At 39.0% G+C, this 17,855-nt stretch overlaps 1 protein-coding gene across 1 annotated transcript in view; it reads left to right on the forward strand.

The window, feature by feature from the left end:
- The window catches only part of dcp2 (decapping mRNA 2), a 45,555-nt gene that overhangs the window by 17,798 nt on the left and 9,902 nt on the right, over positions 1–17,855 (forward strand). The window contains exons 4-9 of the mRNA XM_059969571.1: positions 1,214–1,312; positions 1,930–2,082; positions 3,139–3,251; positions 3,574–3,684; positions 5,457–5,595; positions 9,078–9,185. Of these exons, the coding sequence (XP_059825554.1) occupies positions 1,214–1,312; positions 1,930–2,082; positions 3,139–3,251; positions 3,574–3,684; positions 5,457–5,595; positions 9,078–9,185 (723 nt within the window). The remainder of the gene's footprint in view (positions 1–1,213; positions 1,313–1,929; positions 2,083–3,138; positions 3,252–3,573; positions 3,685–5,456; positions 5,596–9,077; positions 9,186–17,855) is intronic.

Here is a 17,855-nt window from a genome sequence, read left to right on the forward strand (position 1 = left end):
ACTTGGGATTTGGTGTGCACTTCTGGTTTGCCAGCTATCAGAAAGATGTCATTAAGATGGAGAGAGTGCAGAATAGTTACTGGAACTGGAAGGCTCGGATTATAAGGAGAGGCTGGATGAGCTGGGACATTTTTCCTGGAGTATAGTGGAATGACTTTATAGAAGTACGTAAAATTATGAAGGTGGATAGTCACAGTCTATTTTTATACAGCACTGAAGTGGTTATAGACAGGTGACAGGGACACCTCTTCACACACAGGGTTGTGGTTATATGAAATAAGCCATTGGAGGAAGCTGTAGAATTGGGTGAAGTTACAATGTTAAAAGACGTTTGAACAGTACATTGAGTGAAAAGCTTAATGGTACTGACTTGGCTAGATGATCTTGGTTGGCATGGTTAAGTTGGGGTTTCTGTGTTGTATAACTTTGATTTGTAATACCTTATTAAAACCAGTGAGCAAAGCAGAATTAGTACTAGCTTATAATAAATCAGTAAATATTAGGAAAAGAGAAAGTTAAGAGGCAATAGATTGAGGGAAAGGACTAAATAGATTTAAGTAATGAACAGATTATTAGTATTAGCTAGCTCTACATTCTAGATATCTGCTTTAGCCATAAAGCTATCAATTTTTTCACCTCCCTTCACCCCCCCTCCCCATTCCTCAGTGTTGCTAACTCCATTCCTGCCATTATACTATTCCACGGATGATGTCAGGAGATAGAGGATTTAATGTAATTCAGTTCATATTTTATGTGTGCATATTTTAACAATGGGGAGGGGAGAGGTTACCTTGGCCAAATGGCATTCCAGTTAAGATGGCAAAGGGAAAAATATCAATGAATGGCACTTGCCTGTAGATTGAGTTTTTTAATTTATTCACAGCTCAGTTCTAAAATACCAGTAATGGTCATAATTTATTGCTTGCAATTTCTCACTGAATGGTTATTAGTTTGTTTTGTGGGAATGTGTATTGCTGTGATATATTTTTGTCTCCTAGACCCCTCAATATAATAAGATTCGTTGGAAAATTTATATCCAACAAATATATATGGCATAGAGGACATTCTGAATACATTAGTTTGGTTTGGTATGTGTTAAGAGCTGATATGTTAACATATTTTACGGTTTTCCTTTGTCCACCTTCTCCAACGTTAATAAAATAAGTTAATAAATGCATAAAACTTAGTTTTGATCCTGTTTCTTTAAATGTAGGTCCTTCTTGTTCAGGGTTATTTGGCAAAATCTGGATGGGGCTTTCCAAAGGGTAAGGTGAACAAAGAGGAGGCTCCACATGACTGTGCTGTGAGAGAGGTAGGACATGTTTTTAAAAATCTTATTCTGGATATTGTAAAATGTAGGGCAAATATATTGTGATTATTGTTTAAAAAATTGGCAACTAATTACTTCTCCCAAGTAATATTTAAAAATGATTGTGCAGAAGAGTTATGTTAAAATACTTCTAAAATAATTTTGGATGCCATTTGAATGAGAATTTGTTGATAAATGAATCTTGAGTTACTCTATCTGGAATATGGGCATTACACATTGTTAACTGTCCCAAAAGATTAAGAACAGATTCAGTCTGTGACATTGCAAGTTTTTGCTCTGCATTCTGAAGCTGTTAAAAATTATATTTTGCCTTCAGTTCATTTGGCTGCAAACCTAATTTCTGATCCAGGTTTGTAGCTCCAAGGAAATAATTCTTGAAGTGTTTTTTTCATAAAGCAATACCAACTTTAAAAAGTATGAGCTAAATGTAAATCAGCTTTTTCAGAGGATAGGAGACCAACCAGGAAAAATATTCTAATTTGTTGCCTTATTCTGATGGATTTAATGATAACTACTAATGAAAATCTGTTATACGGCATATGACTAAATTTGTGCATTTAATTTCATATTTGACTGTCGGTATTATATGTTGCTTTTAGGTTCTGGAAGAAACAGGATTTGACATAAGAGATCGCATTTGTAAAGATGACTACATTGAACAAAGAATCAATGATCAGTTAGCTCGATTATACATAATACCAGGTGTTCCAAAGGATACAAAATTTAACCCTAAAACAAGAAGAGAAATAAGGGTATTTGAAACTTGAAAATTGAAGCCTGGCTAGCAGTCTTATAAGTCAATTGCTTATTTGTTGTATAGTTTGTAAAATGTTATCTACATATCTATTATTGTTTACATCATTTGTAACCCAGATTAGATCATATTGTGTATGGTTGATATCCATATTGGCCCCATGTTATGAATGGGTTCTGTTTTCACAGATATTAATGACCTAATTCTCTCTATAAGTCAGAAGGTAGAAAAAAATCAGACTGTGGTAAATATTCTTCTATGGTATTATAATAAATGACATATCTAAGACTTGTAAGAAAGAATAATTACTAAAAGTGGAGGGTGGGGGGGAACTACTTTTGCCATTTGTAGGAAATAATTTTTTGTATGTGATTTGGGTTTGAATGTTATTATGTTAGGGAACTTATTCGCAACTGGACACTCACATAAGTCGGGCGTTCATAACCTACAAAGTGTAGGTAACAGTCTACGTCATGAAAATTATTTATTCAAAAATTATGCAAGCTTTTGGAAATGCATTTCATGCCAAACTTTCTTTGCTACTTGTGCTCGATTACCAAAATCACTACTTTTTTACTTTTATCCCGTGTATTACTTTTTCATAATTTACCCCAAATTTCCATGTTTTCAAAGACTTCTCTTTTGACTTCCCTGTATGGGCCTTTGTAGAAGTTTGAATTTATAAGTAATTTCTTCACTCTGAAATCTCATACCTACCATAACATCCGTTGTGTGCCATTTTTAAAATGCTCATCTGTGTTTCATATTTCACCACATTTTTTACTTCATCTTGCACAGTGATTGAGCTTCCTGACTTGCATTCTTTTCTGACTGTTGCCTCATTTAAAGTGACCACCTTTGGGCCAATGTGTCTTTGTGCTCCATATGTACTCAATTCATCTGTTTTGGATATCTCCAAGCATAATAAACTATACCTTTGTTTTAGCTCTGCCTCTTTCTGTGCAATCCAACTAACCTGTATTATGAGGTAATAAGGTGTTATTCTGTAGGTGGAAGTGTTTCAAGTTTTTAAAATTGTGCCTCTTTGTTTTAGAATATTGAATGGTTCTCTATTGAGAAGTTGCCATCTCATAAGAATGACATGACTCCCAAGTCAAAACTGGGTTTAGGACCCAATAAGTTTTTCATGGCTATTCCATTTATAAGGTAAGATTGAATTCATAACACCCTCTTTATTCCTTCAAAAGATAATTTATGATTTTTGTTGCAAGTTGAAGATGGATACTGTTTGAGGTAGAGAGTGTAAATCCAGAAGTTAAAATCCCATTTTTACTATTGGATCTGAAGATTAGTCGATGATTATGCTACACCAAATTAGTGCTAATTGGTTCACTTATAATAGTATTCTGTTAATTTCTAAGTTTAATAAATCTTGTTGGTATAGGCCTTTATTTTCCTCTAGTGTAACATTTAGACATAACTTCTATTATCATCTTGTATATTTTAAGTAAGCTTGTTGTTTCTATAGGCCACTAAGAGATTGGATATCAAAAAACTATGCAGATTCTTCAGATAGTGATGGACTTGTATCGAATAGCACAACGCCATCTAAAACTTTATTTGAAAGGATAAATGCAAGGTGAGTGTCACAGAAATGAACCCTAGTCCCCATTCCTATCACAAACACTCCTATAATCTATACCCTTTACTTTCTATCACTAAGCCAATTTCATATTCAGTTCATTATTCATTTCATAATCAGAAGCAAGTTTACTGTCACCAGCATATGTCATGGAATTTGTTAACTTCACAGCAGCAGTACAATGAAGTACATGATAAATACAGAGATAAAACCTGAATTACATTAAGTATATGTATCGCTATTAAATAGTGCGAAATTCAGAAATAAAAAGTAGTAAGTTAGTGTTTCTGGGTCCTTTATAACTGCATCAATATGTTGTGTCCAGATTAGGTCCTCAGAGATATCGACACCCAAGAACTTGAAATTGCTCACTTTCTTCAATTCTGATCCCTCTGAGAATTGGTTTGTGTTCCCTTGTCTTACCCTTTCTGAAGTCCACAATCAGCTCTTTGGTCTTGTTAACATTGAGTGCAAAGTTGTTGGTGCAACACCACTCAACTACCTGGTATATCTCACTTCTGTACACCCTTTCGTCACCATCTGAACTTCTGCCAACAGTGGTTGTATCATCAGCAAATTTAAACTATGCCAAGCCACACAGTCATGGGTATATAGAGAGAGTAGAGCAGTGGGCTAGGTGCACGTTCTGCTTTTGGCTTTATATTTTGACCACTGCAAAGTGGGTACCTTGATCAATGTTTTGCTATGTAAACCCCTCAAACAAACTGCCTCCTTTGGTTCTCCTTGTTACCACTCCAAAATATAATCAATCCAATTCGTCAAACAGGAATTGCCCTCAATAAACCCATGATGACAGCCCCTGAGATTCAAACCGTCATGTGGATTTGACTCCATTAATTTGCTCATTGCTGGTTAAATTAACTGCCCTGTAACTACTGTTAATTCTTTCTTCCTCTTTGACATAAAATTAGTAGTCCTTCAATCTTGTAGCACTGTTCATGAAGTTAGGAGAAATGAAACATTATGGTCAGAACTTGTGCAATTTCTTCCCTTGTTACATTAATAGCCCAGATGATCTACAGCTGTGCTTGACAGTTTACCAGACCTTTTAGTAATTTTTCACTGTCTATCCTCTTAAATACTTCACCTATATTATCCTTCTCAATTGCAAGGTTGGCATTATGTCCTTGTATAGACAAATGCAAACTAAGAACTTCACTCACATTCTTCACTCTACCTAGAAATATTTTAGTCTTTGATAGGCATTACAATTTCCTTAACTGGCTGTTGGATGTAAAATAAGAAGGGTGTTCATTCATGCATATTCTTTACCAACATCATTAAAACAAATAATCTTATTTGTATCTCATTGTAGAACCTGTAGTGTGCAAGTCAGCAGTTGTTCCTTGAATCAAGTGGCATGGATTCACTTTGTAGTGAACAAAGTACAGTTTGAATAGTATGGTGATATTTTTATTGGAATTTTATATAGAAGACTTAATATTTTTGAGGTACTTCGAAGAGAGCTATTGCCAATACATAGAACTGCCTGCACTTTCAATTGAGACATGATATTGTTAATTTGCCACAAAAGGAAGGATAATATCAGTTTCACTCAATTGTAAAAGTACTTCTGACAAAACACTTGAGAAGTTGGCAGTGATTAACTGAAATGTTAGCTACATGTGTTTGTGAAGGGACTCCCCATTTCAGCAGACTAGTATGTTAAAATATGCTAACGTTGAACAACCATGCTATCTTTATCAAGTAGGTGTTCCATAAAATCTACGTAAATTTATGTTTGCTAGATCAAGAGTTCGACAGAATCAGCAGTTAGTTGATAGATTTACAGGAGAACAATGGGCATGTTCAGCTAAACACAGACCACAGCAGAAGGCATTCAGTCAAACCAATCAGTGTGACCCTTTGGAGACAATGAAGAGTAAGGTAAGAGACTAATTATTAACTTTAGAGAATTTCTGGTAACATTAGTCCATGAGAAAAACAAAGCTTCTTGGTGATTATGTAGCAAAAAGCTGTAGTTTTACAGCCAGATAATCTTGGATAGTCTAATCTAGCATAATTCTTGCTCTCATGTCTTATGGTTTTGTATGTTATGGAGAGAAGGCAGGAGAATAGGATTAAGAGGGATAATAAAGATAATAAATCAGTCATGATGGATTGGTGGAGTAGACTCAGTGGGCTGAATGACCTAATTTTGATTCTATGTCTTAAGATCTTATCATGGATTCTTGCAATCACTGTCAGCTATTCCTGTAAATAGGTTTTTTTTCCCCAAATGAATACTTGATGCATCTAGATAGGATGCTTTCAATTCTGCTTCTTTAAAAATGAGTGAGTGTTAACTGGGGATGTGCTCAATTTCCTTAGCCTTCAGAGTAAGTAAAGGAACTGGAGTGTACTTTCTTGGCCAGAGTGAAAACACAGTAGGACCAAGACAAATAGTTTACTCTTGGGAACTTGAAGCTCCCAACCTTCTCCATCTCAGCATCATTGATACAGAGAAGATTGTGTAAAGGCACAGAGAATAATTGCTTCTTTCTCATTAAGAGCATTTGAAATTCAGAGCACTAAAATGCAAAAACTTTAATGATCAAATGATTATATGTCAATTGGTGAACAATGATGACAACTGAAGCAGCTTTCAAAAATATTGCCATGATACCATCCATTGAAGTTCATTATCATTTTTATGTGCTAATTATGAGCGTAGAAACAATGCCAAATGGGAAAAGGCCCTAATGGTTTACCAGACTGTCCCATATAATTGTAATATCTTGTACTTCACAATACATGCATGTTCCACTCCACGTGATCTACTGAGTACGATTTAAAGACATGGATCATCTTGGGAAATCCCTGTACTACTTAAGGTAGCCAAAATTTATCAGGGTCCAAGTAGTATTTGTAATTCTCTGCATAATTCACCTTCTATACAATGTCTCTGCAGTTAGAGGTTCAGCTCTCAAGTATTGACATTTACCTTGTTTGTTCAAAGATACACTGATATCTAAGAAAAGAACCACTTCCTCACATCTTGGCCTTTTGTTGCCTATTCACTTGTGTAACCCCCGGGTCGCCTCAGGCTGGCTCAGCTCGTTTCGTCTAGGGGAGCAGCCTTCGGCCCCGCCAAACTGGGTAATCAGCTGGTGTGGATGCTGTGTGATGTCCCCACCTCGCCCACAAACAGACAGTACACCATATGCGATTAAATGAGTACAATTTATAAAGGTTACTATAACTAAGTGATTAATAACGATACAGTATATATGAAGAGAAAATTAAAGAAAAGGCGCCAAACTTATCAAAGTCCAAACCACTTCGTGCACAGCCGTTGGAGCTCAATTACTGAAGTCTTCTGGCCACCATTCGATCCCCTCCGAACTCCTCGACTCGCAGCTCAGGACCCTCCGAACTCCTCGACTCTCCAAACAGCTCAGGACCCTCCGAGTGGTCAACCAAGCACATCTAGCTTCATCCCCTCCCCCTCCTCGGAGAATCTCCCGGCCTCGGACCCCCCTTTGGGGTCCGATCCTCGCCCAGCTTAGAGCATTGCGTCCTCTCTCAACCCCCTCGCGCCGATCTGCCCAAAAGCCCATCAACAAAAGCTTACAGACTCAGAAGAAAGAACATTAATCCCCATTTGGTTTACAAAGGAATACCATTCTCGTTATCAGTAAATTAGCATTCCTGCTAGTTAACAAAAGGAAACCCTTTCCCAACAGTAACAAAGAAAAAAAAAGAAACCCCCTTTACACTTGAAACAAACTGTCCATTCAAACAGCACTTAAATCTGGTTTACTCTTATAAACTATAATCGAATCACTCCTTGTATTATGCTTTTCCAAGTGTAATACTCCAGAATCTCAGGTCCAATTTATTACCTGTGATATATTGAATACATCTTTTCCTAAGCCCTAATAATACCACCATCATCAAAATTTACCTGATTTGGTTTTTTTTTGTCAGATCAAATAGTATGATCAATTGCACTATGCATCCCACCCCTTTTATTTCCTCCAATTAGTACTTCAACTTATTTTTCATGAATCCTCTTGAAGCAAAAAGTCAGATCTCATTCTTCCTTCTTTAGTGTTTTTTCATTTGTATTCGTTATTAAATCTTTACGACGTGCAAAGTGTTATATATTATTAAATAACATCATTTGCTGGTTATGAGTTCATTTTCTTTATATATCAGATACTCCCGGAGCACATGGGCATCATCCTCTGTCTTGACTGTGGCCAAAATCTTAGTGTTTACTGAAAGTTTGCCTCCATTTGTAACATGGATATGATTAGAAAAGAGTAATTGCAATAATAACAAACACAAGAAAATCTGCAGAAGCTGGAAATCCAAAGCAACACACACAAATTCTGGAGGAACTCAGCAAGCCAGACAGCATCTATACAAAAGAGAAAACAGTCGACTTTTCGGGCTGAGACCTTTCATCAGGACTACAAAGGAAGCGGGGAGGGAGTTAGAAAAAGAAGGTTGATGTAGAGGAAGGAAAGCCTTTTTTGTTTTTGAAGAAGGTGAATGTCTCATTAGTTCTGGAATGAAAAACCTCATCCTGAGACCAGAAGGGAATGGCATTTTTACAAGTGAGAGGGTGGGAAGAGGTGTAGCCCAGATTGCTGTGAGAGTCAGTGGGTTTATGAAAAAAAATCAGTTGATAGACTGTCTCCAGAGATGGAGACAGAGAGATCTCCCCACCTTCTTAATCTGACTTCTTCCCCCCCACCCCACTTCCTTTCCAGTGCCGATGAAGGGCCTCAGCTCAAAACATGAACTGTTTATTCTTTTCCTTAGATGCTGCCTTGTCTGCTGAGTTCCTCCAGCATTTTGTGTGAATTGTCATAACAATGATTCCCATGGTTCATCACTGGTGATCAGTGATTAAACCAATCAGTGACCAATATCCTTAAACTACTCCCCACCACAGCCTCCATCTTCATATTCATCTCTCGGGGGAGGAGGGGCTTAGCTGTTTGCTGATGTTGTTCAAATTAGCCTATTGTTATTAACCTGCTTATATCTTCAAAAAATGAGACTAGTTAACTAGCTTTCAGTTGCAGGAACCTTTGCGAAATGCAGTTGGCTCCAGAAGTATTATATTTGAAACAATTTCACAATAATTGTACAACCTCAGTAATGATTCTTGGTTAGATGGCATTTATTGCTAAACCATTTTCTGGTATCTGATTTTTCCCTAAAGCAGGATATCCTTTCAACTTAATGAGAACAGCTATGTCATTAACCATACCATGAAATTTTACCTATTGAGTCTTTAAATTTGACAATTATTTGAAGCACACACTAAGTATCTCTGAGAAGTGTAAATTCTGTTTTAATACCCTATAAACGAGGAATATATTTTATATTAATTTTCTTAATTTTTATGTTAGTCACATAACATCAGAGGTAATGGCAGGAAACAGCACCAAGACACTCCAAACCAGAAAAAGAAGTCCAATGGAATAAACAATCAGCAGGCCAAACAATATCAAATATTGGTGAGTTTTTTTTGCTATTTATCAAGTGAAATGTAAATACAAACCCCATTTCCAGAAAAGTTGGGATATTTTCCAAAATGCAATAAAACAAAAATCTGTGATATGTTAATTCACATGAACCTTTATTTAACTGACAAAAGTATAAAGAAAAGATTTTCAATAGTTTTACTGACCAACTTAATTGTATTTTATAAATATACACAAATTTAGAATTTGATGGCTGCAACACACTCAACAAAAGTTGGGACAGAGGCATGTTTACCATTGTGTTACATCACCTTTCCTTATAATAACACTTTTTAGTCGTTTTGGAACTGAGGATACTAATTGTAGTAGATTTGCAATTGGAAATTTTGTCCATTCTTGCTTGATATAAGACTTAAGCTGCTTAACAGTCCGTGGTCTCCGTTGTCTGATTCTCCTCTTCATGATGCGCCATACATTTTCAATAGGAGATAGATCTGGACTGGCAGCAGGCCAGTCAAGCACACGCACTCTGTGTCTACAAAGCCACGCTGTTGTAGCCCGTGCAGAATGTGGTCTGGTATTATCCTGCTGACATAAGCATGGACGTCCCAGGAAGAGACGTCGCCTTGATGGCGACATATATCTCTCTAAAATCCTAATATACACCTCAGAGTCAATGGTACCTTCACATACATGCAACTCACCCATGCTGTGGGCACTGATGCACCCCCATACCATCACAGATGCTGGCTTTTGCACCTTTCGCTGATAATAATCAGGATGGTCCTTTTCATCTTTGGCACGGAGAACTTGACGCCTGTTTTTTCCAAAAACTAGCTGAAATGTGGACTCATCTGACCACAGCACACGGTTCCACAGTCTTTCGGTCCATCTGAGATGAGCTCAGGCCCAGAGAACTCGCCGGCGTTTCTGCATAGAATTGATGTATGGCTTCCTCCTTGCGTAATACAGTTTCATTGCATTTCTGGATGCAGCAACGGACTGTGTTAAGTGACAACGGTTTTCCGAAGTACTCCCAAGCCCAGGTGGTTATAATTGTGACAGTAGCATGACGGTTTCTTAGGCAGTGCCGCCTGAGGGCTCGAAGATCACGCGCATTCAACAGTAGTTTCCGACCTTGCCCTTTACGCACTGAGATGTCTCTGAATTCTCTGAATCTTTTCACAATATTATGTACTGTAGATGTTGAAAGACCTAAACTCTGCAATTTTGTGTTGGGAAATGTTCCTTTTGAACTGACTAACAATTATCTCCTGAATTTTGGCACAAAGGGGTGAGCCACGACCCATCCTTGCTTGCAAAGACAGAGCCTTTGATGGACGCTACTTTTATACCCAGTCATGATAACTCACCTGCTACCAATTAGCCTGCTTAATGTGGAGTCTTCCAAACCAGTGTTACTTGAATATTCTGTGCACTTTTCAATCTTATTTTAACTCTGTCCTAACTTCTGTTGAGTGTTTTGCAGCCATCAAATTCTAAATTAGTGTATATTGACAAAATACAATTAAGTTGGACAGTAAAACTATTGAAAATCTTTTCTTTGTACTTTTGTCAGTTAAATTGGAAAATATCCCAACTTTTCTGGAAATGGGGTTTGTAATTGTGGAAGAAATTTATTCCATTTGTTTTTGAACATAAAGGTATTTATTCTTAAGAAACTCAGGGGAATAACTTTATTAAAGATACACATTTTGGGTCACTTCTAGTAAATTGGTAGAATACTGCAAAGCATTTTAAAAAATAGTACTTGAATGTGCTATTTTGGTTTGTATACCGAATTGTTAATGTTGTTTATTCTTCATTAAAAGTCCTGATTCTGACTCTTTGACCTGAAACATTAATTCTGTTTACTCTTTCCACTGATCTTGCTTGATCTGTTGAGTGCTTTTAGCATTTCTGTTATATCAGTATCTGCAGTTCTTTAAATTTTTCATTTCATTTGTTGATAGAGCATTCTGCAAATGCAAAGACTGCAGGCAATTTGTCTCATAGATAGCTAAGATTTAGTTTCTGATATGGCAGGACATTTCTTGCAACATACCAGTTGTCTAATATCTAATAGTTATTGTCTAATATCCAAAACTAGTAGTTAAATGTTAATGCAATTCATTCCCAAATGTTGGAATGTTGCTTAGGTCATTCAGTGAGTGAGCCCTGACTGCTTCATTTTTTGAAAAGCTCATGAATGAAACTGAGTGCAAAAAAAAAACCTCACTGGTACTGTTAATTTTTAAAATGAAAGCCAAATAATTAAAAACATTGTTTGCTGCTTGTCCATACTGTTTTTATCTGCTGCCCTCTACCACCACCACCACCCTACTCTCAGCTATTCTGTTCTGTTCTTCTTTTGGCTTTGTCTTAAAAAAAGTAGATTGACCCACTATAAGCCTGCCAAATGCAGTTAAGGTAACTATTGCAACAAAGGAGATCCTGGCAGAATGCCTGATACAACTTGTAGATGGAAAATGAAGATTTATTTGTTCCAAGATGTCCAAAGTAAAACTATCTCTGAACTAAACCCAGAGCAGGCCATTGAAGTGTGGAAACTTTCTGCAACTGCCCTTTTGGCACCATGATTGAAGAAGATTTGAAGCAAATGGGAGCCCAGTAGATTGGAAAGTTATATTACATGTTTTCTATTTGCCAAAGGTGAGACTTGATGTTCAGTGATTAAATTAAAAGGAAATGCAACTACTTACAAGAGTGGGAAGAGTGGCAAGTTCTTAGGAAAGAAAATATCCTGGAAGAGGTAGTTTCCTATGATAAAGTGTATTGTGCTCGTTTCTCAGAAAAGAAAATATCAAAGTAAAAGTTTAGAAAACAAGGTTTCAGAGGAAGCCACCTTCTTGGGATGGTGAAGGTTGTAACAATAGTTTTCTTCCAGAGTTATCTGTTAGAAGAGAATCTTATGTGAGTTGGGTTCATGGGGTGGGGGAAATCAACGCCTACACTAAGAGGGCATTCGTAATTTTAATTATCAAAAACTTGCTGCTGTCAGCCCAAAAGCCTGGTTCTAAATATTAACTGGATTGTCATTTTCAATAATTTCTTAAACAGACCAATTAATACCTATCTAATCATTCAGCTGCAACTGGAGGGTTTGTAGATATGGAAATTAATTAACATTACCATTCTACAAGAGGACAGGATCACCACTCCCTGATGAGTTAAATCCACTGGAATAGTCTGCACTGAGAGCAATGAAATAAAATGAGTAAAGCATCAGTGTTGATACAAGGGAGGGGAAAGAAACTAGCGAATGTACAGGTTATGGAAGTCCAGAAACCCTAAAGCATCAGGATATGGAAAGGATTTTTTTTTTAAGTACTGATCTCATTTGCTTCCTCTTGTACTGGACAATGTCATTTGCAACAGAAACATTCTAACATTTTGATGTTTGAAGGAATTACCGTCATCAAACTGCTTAATTTAATTTTCCTGGAGTTTACTGTTGATGAGAAGCAATATTTGTCAGAGGCTTAAGCAGTGAGGGCAGCCCCCAGCTAAAAGAACTTGTCAGAGCCTTGATACCCTGCAACAAGCAATATTTTCTTTGACTCCCTAATTGCCCCTACTCTAAATATTAACTCACTTCATTACTATTATAAAACATCGAAAACCTACAGCACGTTACAGGCCCTTTGACCCACAATGCTGTATCAAATATGAACTTACTTTAGAAATTACCTAGGGTTACACATAGCCCTCTATTTTTCTAAGCTCCATGTACTTATCCAGGAGTCTCTTAAGACCCTGTTGTATCTGCCTCCAATAATGTTGTCGACAGCCCATTCCACGCACTCACCACTCTGCATTTTCTTAAAAAAAAACTTACTCCTGACATCTTCTCTCTACCTACTTCCAAGCACCTCAAAACTGTACCCTCTCTTGTTAGCCATTTCAGCCCTGGGGAAAAAGCTTCTGACAATCAACGCCTCTCATCATCTTATACACCTCTTATCAGGTCGCCTCTCATCCTTCGCTGCTCCAAGGAGAAAAGGCTGAGTTCACTCAACCTATTCTCATAAGGCATGCTCCCCAATCCAGGCAACATCCTTGTAAATCTCCTCTGCACCCTTTCTATGGTTTCCACATCTTTCCTGTAGTGAGGTGACCAGAACTGAGCACAGTACTCTAAGTGAGGTCTGATCAGGGTCTTATATAGCTGTAGCATCACCTCTCGGCTCTTAAACAATCCTATGGTTGAAGAAGGCCAATGCATCGTATGCCTTCTTAACCAGAGTCAACCTGCGCAGCTGCTTTTGAGTGTCCTATGGACTTGGACCCCAAGATCCCTCTAATCCTCCACACTGCCGAGAGTCTTACCATTAAAACTATATTCTGCCATTTTTTTTGACTTACCAAAATGAACCACCTCACACACATCTGGTTTGAACTCCATCGGCCACTTCTCTGCCCAGTTTTGCATCCTGTTGATTGATGTCCCACTGTAACCTTTGACAGCACTCCACACTATCCACAACACCCCCAAACTTTGTGTCATCAGCTAATTTACTAACCCATCCCTCCACTTCCGCATCCAGGTCATATAAAAATCACATAAAGTAGGGGTGCCAGAACAGATCCCTGAGGCACATCACTGGTCACCGACCTCCGTGCAGAAAATGACCCTTCTACAACCACTCTTTGTCTTCTGTGGGCAAACCAATTCTGGATCCACAAAGCAAGGTCCCCTTGGATTCCATGCCTCCTTACTTTCTCAATAAGCCTTGCATGGGATACCCTATCAAATGCCTTGCTGAAATCCATATACACTACATCTACTGTTCTACCTTCAGCAATGTGTTTAGTCACATCCTCAGAAAATTCAAACTGTCTTTGACAAAACCATGCTGATTATTCCTAATCATATTATGCCTCTCCAAATGTTCATAAATCCTGCTTCTCAGGATCTCTTCCATCAACTTACCAACTACTGAAGTAAGATTCACTGGTCTATAATTTTCTGGGCTATCTCTACTCCCTTTCTTGAATAAGGGAACAACGTCTGCAACTCTCCAATCCTCTGGAACCTCTCCTATCCCCATTGATGATGCAAAGATCATTGCCAGAGGCTAAGCAATCTCCTCCCTTGCCTCCCATAGTAGCCTGGGGTACATCTCATCCAGTCCGGGAGACTTTTTCAACTTTCCAAAAGCTCTTGCACATCATCTTTCTTAATGTCTATATGCTCAAGCTTTTCAATCCGTTTAAGTCATCCCTACAATCGCAAAGGTCCTTTTCCATAGTGAATACTGAAACAAAGTATTCATTAAGTACTTCAGCTATCTCCTCTGGTTCCATACACACTTTTCCGCTGTCACACCTGATTGGTCCTATTCTCTCACATCTTATCCTCTTGCTCTTCACGTACTTGTAAAATACCTTGGGGTTTTCCTTAATCCTGCTCGCCAAGGCCTTCTCATGACTCTCCTAATTTAATTCTTGAGCTCCTTCCTGCAAGTTTATAGTTTAGCCTTGGCATGTAATATCTGCAAAACACACAGCAGCAACTTGGCAAGGCTGCTTTAGACGACAGTTTGTAAATCATGACATTTACCACCATGAAGGTCAAAGTGAGCTCACTATGTAAATACCATGACCTGCAAGTTCCTCTCCAAGCCATCCACAACTGCAGAGCTGCTCAGTGTAGTTAAAATGATAGCATCATGACTTCTATCAGCTGGAGAAACTAGGGCAAAAAAGAGGGAGCGCCACCAGGGTGGAAGGTGCCCTCCAAGCCACATGCTAACTTGATTTGTGAATGTATTGCTGTTTCTTCACTGCTGCTGGGTCAGAATCATGGAGCTCATTCCCTAATAGCAATGTGGATATATTCACACCTGAAAGTCTGCGGTGGTTGAAGATGGCAGCTCACCACCACTTTCTATAGGGCAATTAGAGAGGTTTGTGCTACCCTGTCCGTGGCTGCTACATTTATTCAGATATCTGATGTTAAAACAAAAAAAAAGTACACTTACCTTCTGTTTGAGTCCTTTAATGTTACTGTGTAATTAAGTTGCACTAATGTCAATCTTATTTATCTAACCTATTTGAGATACAGCATGGAGTAGGCCACACAGCAACCCCATGTTTATCCCTAGCCTAATCACAGGACAATGTACTATAACCAATTAACCTACTGACCAGTATGTCTTTTGGACTGTGGGAGGAAACCGGAGCAGCCAAAGGAAACCCATGTGGTCACAGGGAGAATGAGTTGAACTCGGGTCACTGGTGCTGTAAAGCATTGTGCTATTTTAATAGTCTGTGAGCCAGAATCCCAAATTTGGGCCACCAGTAGCACCTGGGCTTACTGTGATTTTTTTGGCAAGGTATACACCCCCAGTGCTAGAAAATATATGACAGCATTGCAGAGGTGGTAGCTTCCTCAAATCATTCTTAGACCATGTGAACAACATGGCCAGTGACTTGAACCAACAGAAGTTGAACAATCTGCTGCAAAGTCCACTCTGTGCTGAGCTGATAACCCTGTGGACAGAATTTCTGGAACATCTCCATCACAGCAATGGAGATCTATCCGCATTCTGGATATCATGCATTGACATGTATGATGTACATTGACACTCGTGAGGTGGACTGGGAGTTGCACCTCCATGCTATAAGAACCATGATCCCATGGTGTTTTGCCTTTGATAAGATGAATTATGCCAGGTACCTGTCCCCTTACTTTCCTCAGATAATGAACCTCCCAGAGAAGAATCCTTCTGTGTATGAGGCCTTCAAGACAGGCCAATTGTCAGTGCAGCTGTCAATTAACAACCCTTTTGGGCAGATCCCTGTGGACCAGGCTATTGAAGCCACAGTGAACAAAGACACACAGACTCCGGGAGGGACATCACGGTTCAGCCTGAATGCTGGAGCTATCAAGCGTTACTACATTACAGCTGAGCATCGCAGTGCATACCTGGGACAGTTAAGGGAGATGGTGCAAGGCAACAAATCAAAACTTTGGCATGCAGAGCTACAGTGGCCAAGAATCCAGAAAGATGAGGAAGCAGTTTCAGCAGTGGTTAGCCCATTTGCAGAGAAGTGGGACCTTATTAGCATCTCTATGGCAAAGGCAACCCCCAAGGACATTGCCTCCGACCTGATGAAGGCATATGAGATTGGTGAGTAATGCTATGCAACCTTCAAGGATGAGAGACTAGAGGAAGACTCACCAGCAAAGAAGTTCAATGACCCAATGAAAACCAACAAGCTGAGAACATTCAGTTATATGTGTAAGAAGAGAGAAGAGAAATCAAATGGGAGGGCGATCATCTTGAAAGCAGATAAGTCTTTGTTTGGATGCATCATAGTGATGGCACAAGGGTGCAGTCTATGTATGGAGGATATCCTTTCTCATCCCCATTGCCCTGGGCCCTGTCCACACCAGAAGGATTGCTGAGAAAGACAAATAAAGCTACTTTAGCCATAATCTTGCAGAAAAATGTAGCAGTAGAAGAGCAACTCCCAGGAAATTCTGCTACAGCGGTTGATGGAATGAACTTGGTCCAAAGAGTGAAAGGTGATCAAGTTACTTTCAGAGATGTTGCCACAACAATTTTGGGTATGGCTCTGAGAGAAGGCAGTCAGGGTAGCAGAGTAGATGTGTTTGACACATACAAGGAGAACTCTATCAAGAATAGTGAAAGACAGTGAGGAGTTGTCAGCTCTTCAGTGTCAACAAGAAGAAGCAGATGGCTGCCTACTTCTCCATGCTGCCCATGCCACAAGAGAGGGATACCAATCTGTAGTGATCTGCTCAGAAGACACAGATGTCTTTAGCATTTTGTGACAAGATTGAGGCCCCATTGTTCCAGAAGTGTGGCACTAGAACCCGTACAAGGCTTGTAGACATCAGGAGGGTTGCTGCCACTGTTGGCATAAGAGGTCTGTAGGGCTCTCATTGGGTTGCACACATATACAGGATGTGACATTGTAAGTGCTTTTGCAGGCAAAGGGAAGACAAGTGCCCTAAAACTTCTGACCAACAACAGGGAAACTCAGGACACATTCTTAGAGTTGGGTCAGGAATGGGACCTCTCCCCAGAACTGCTGGACAAACTGGAGGCATTTACATGTCTCCTGTATGCCCCAAAAGCATTGACCACCAAGGTCAATGAGCTCAGGTATCACATTTTCTGTGCCAAAAAAGGTGAAATCGAAAGTCATCAACTCCCACCATGCAAGGACTGCTTAACAAAACATGCACAGCGAGCCAACTACCAAGCTGGTATATGGAGAAGATGTTTGGAGAAGGACCCACAAGTGCCAAGCCCTGTTGGCAGAGGATGGAAGATGGAGAGAGAAGAGGAAGCTGAACAGTTGGTGGTGCACTGGATGGAAGGCCAGCCAGCACCCGATGCTGTCCTGGATCTATTGGCCTGTAACTGTCCACAAAAATGTTCACTCCCAGGATGTATGTGTGTTGCAAATGGCCTTAGGTGTACTGACATGTGTAGATTGGCAGACTGTGAGAACCAGGCATCCACCTTAGAGTGTGTGGAAAGTTCTGATGAAGATGTGGAAGACTTGGAAACTTATTATGATTATTAATAGATTATGAAAGTATGGAAAACAAAGTATGGAAAGCAGTCTTTGATTAAGTATATTCATTTTGCAACCAAATGGGGCCTAGGTTACGGCCGTGTCGGTACCTCACATTTGAATTAT

This window comes from Hypanus sabinus, chromosome 5, assembly GCF_030144855.1.
Source record: "Hypanus sabinus isolate sHypSab1 chromosome 5, sHypSab1.hap1, whole genome shotgun sequence".
Taxonomy (NCBI): Eukaryota; Metazoa; Chordata; class Chondrichthyes; order Myliobatiformes; family Dasyatidae; genus Hypanus; species Hypanus sabinus.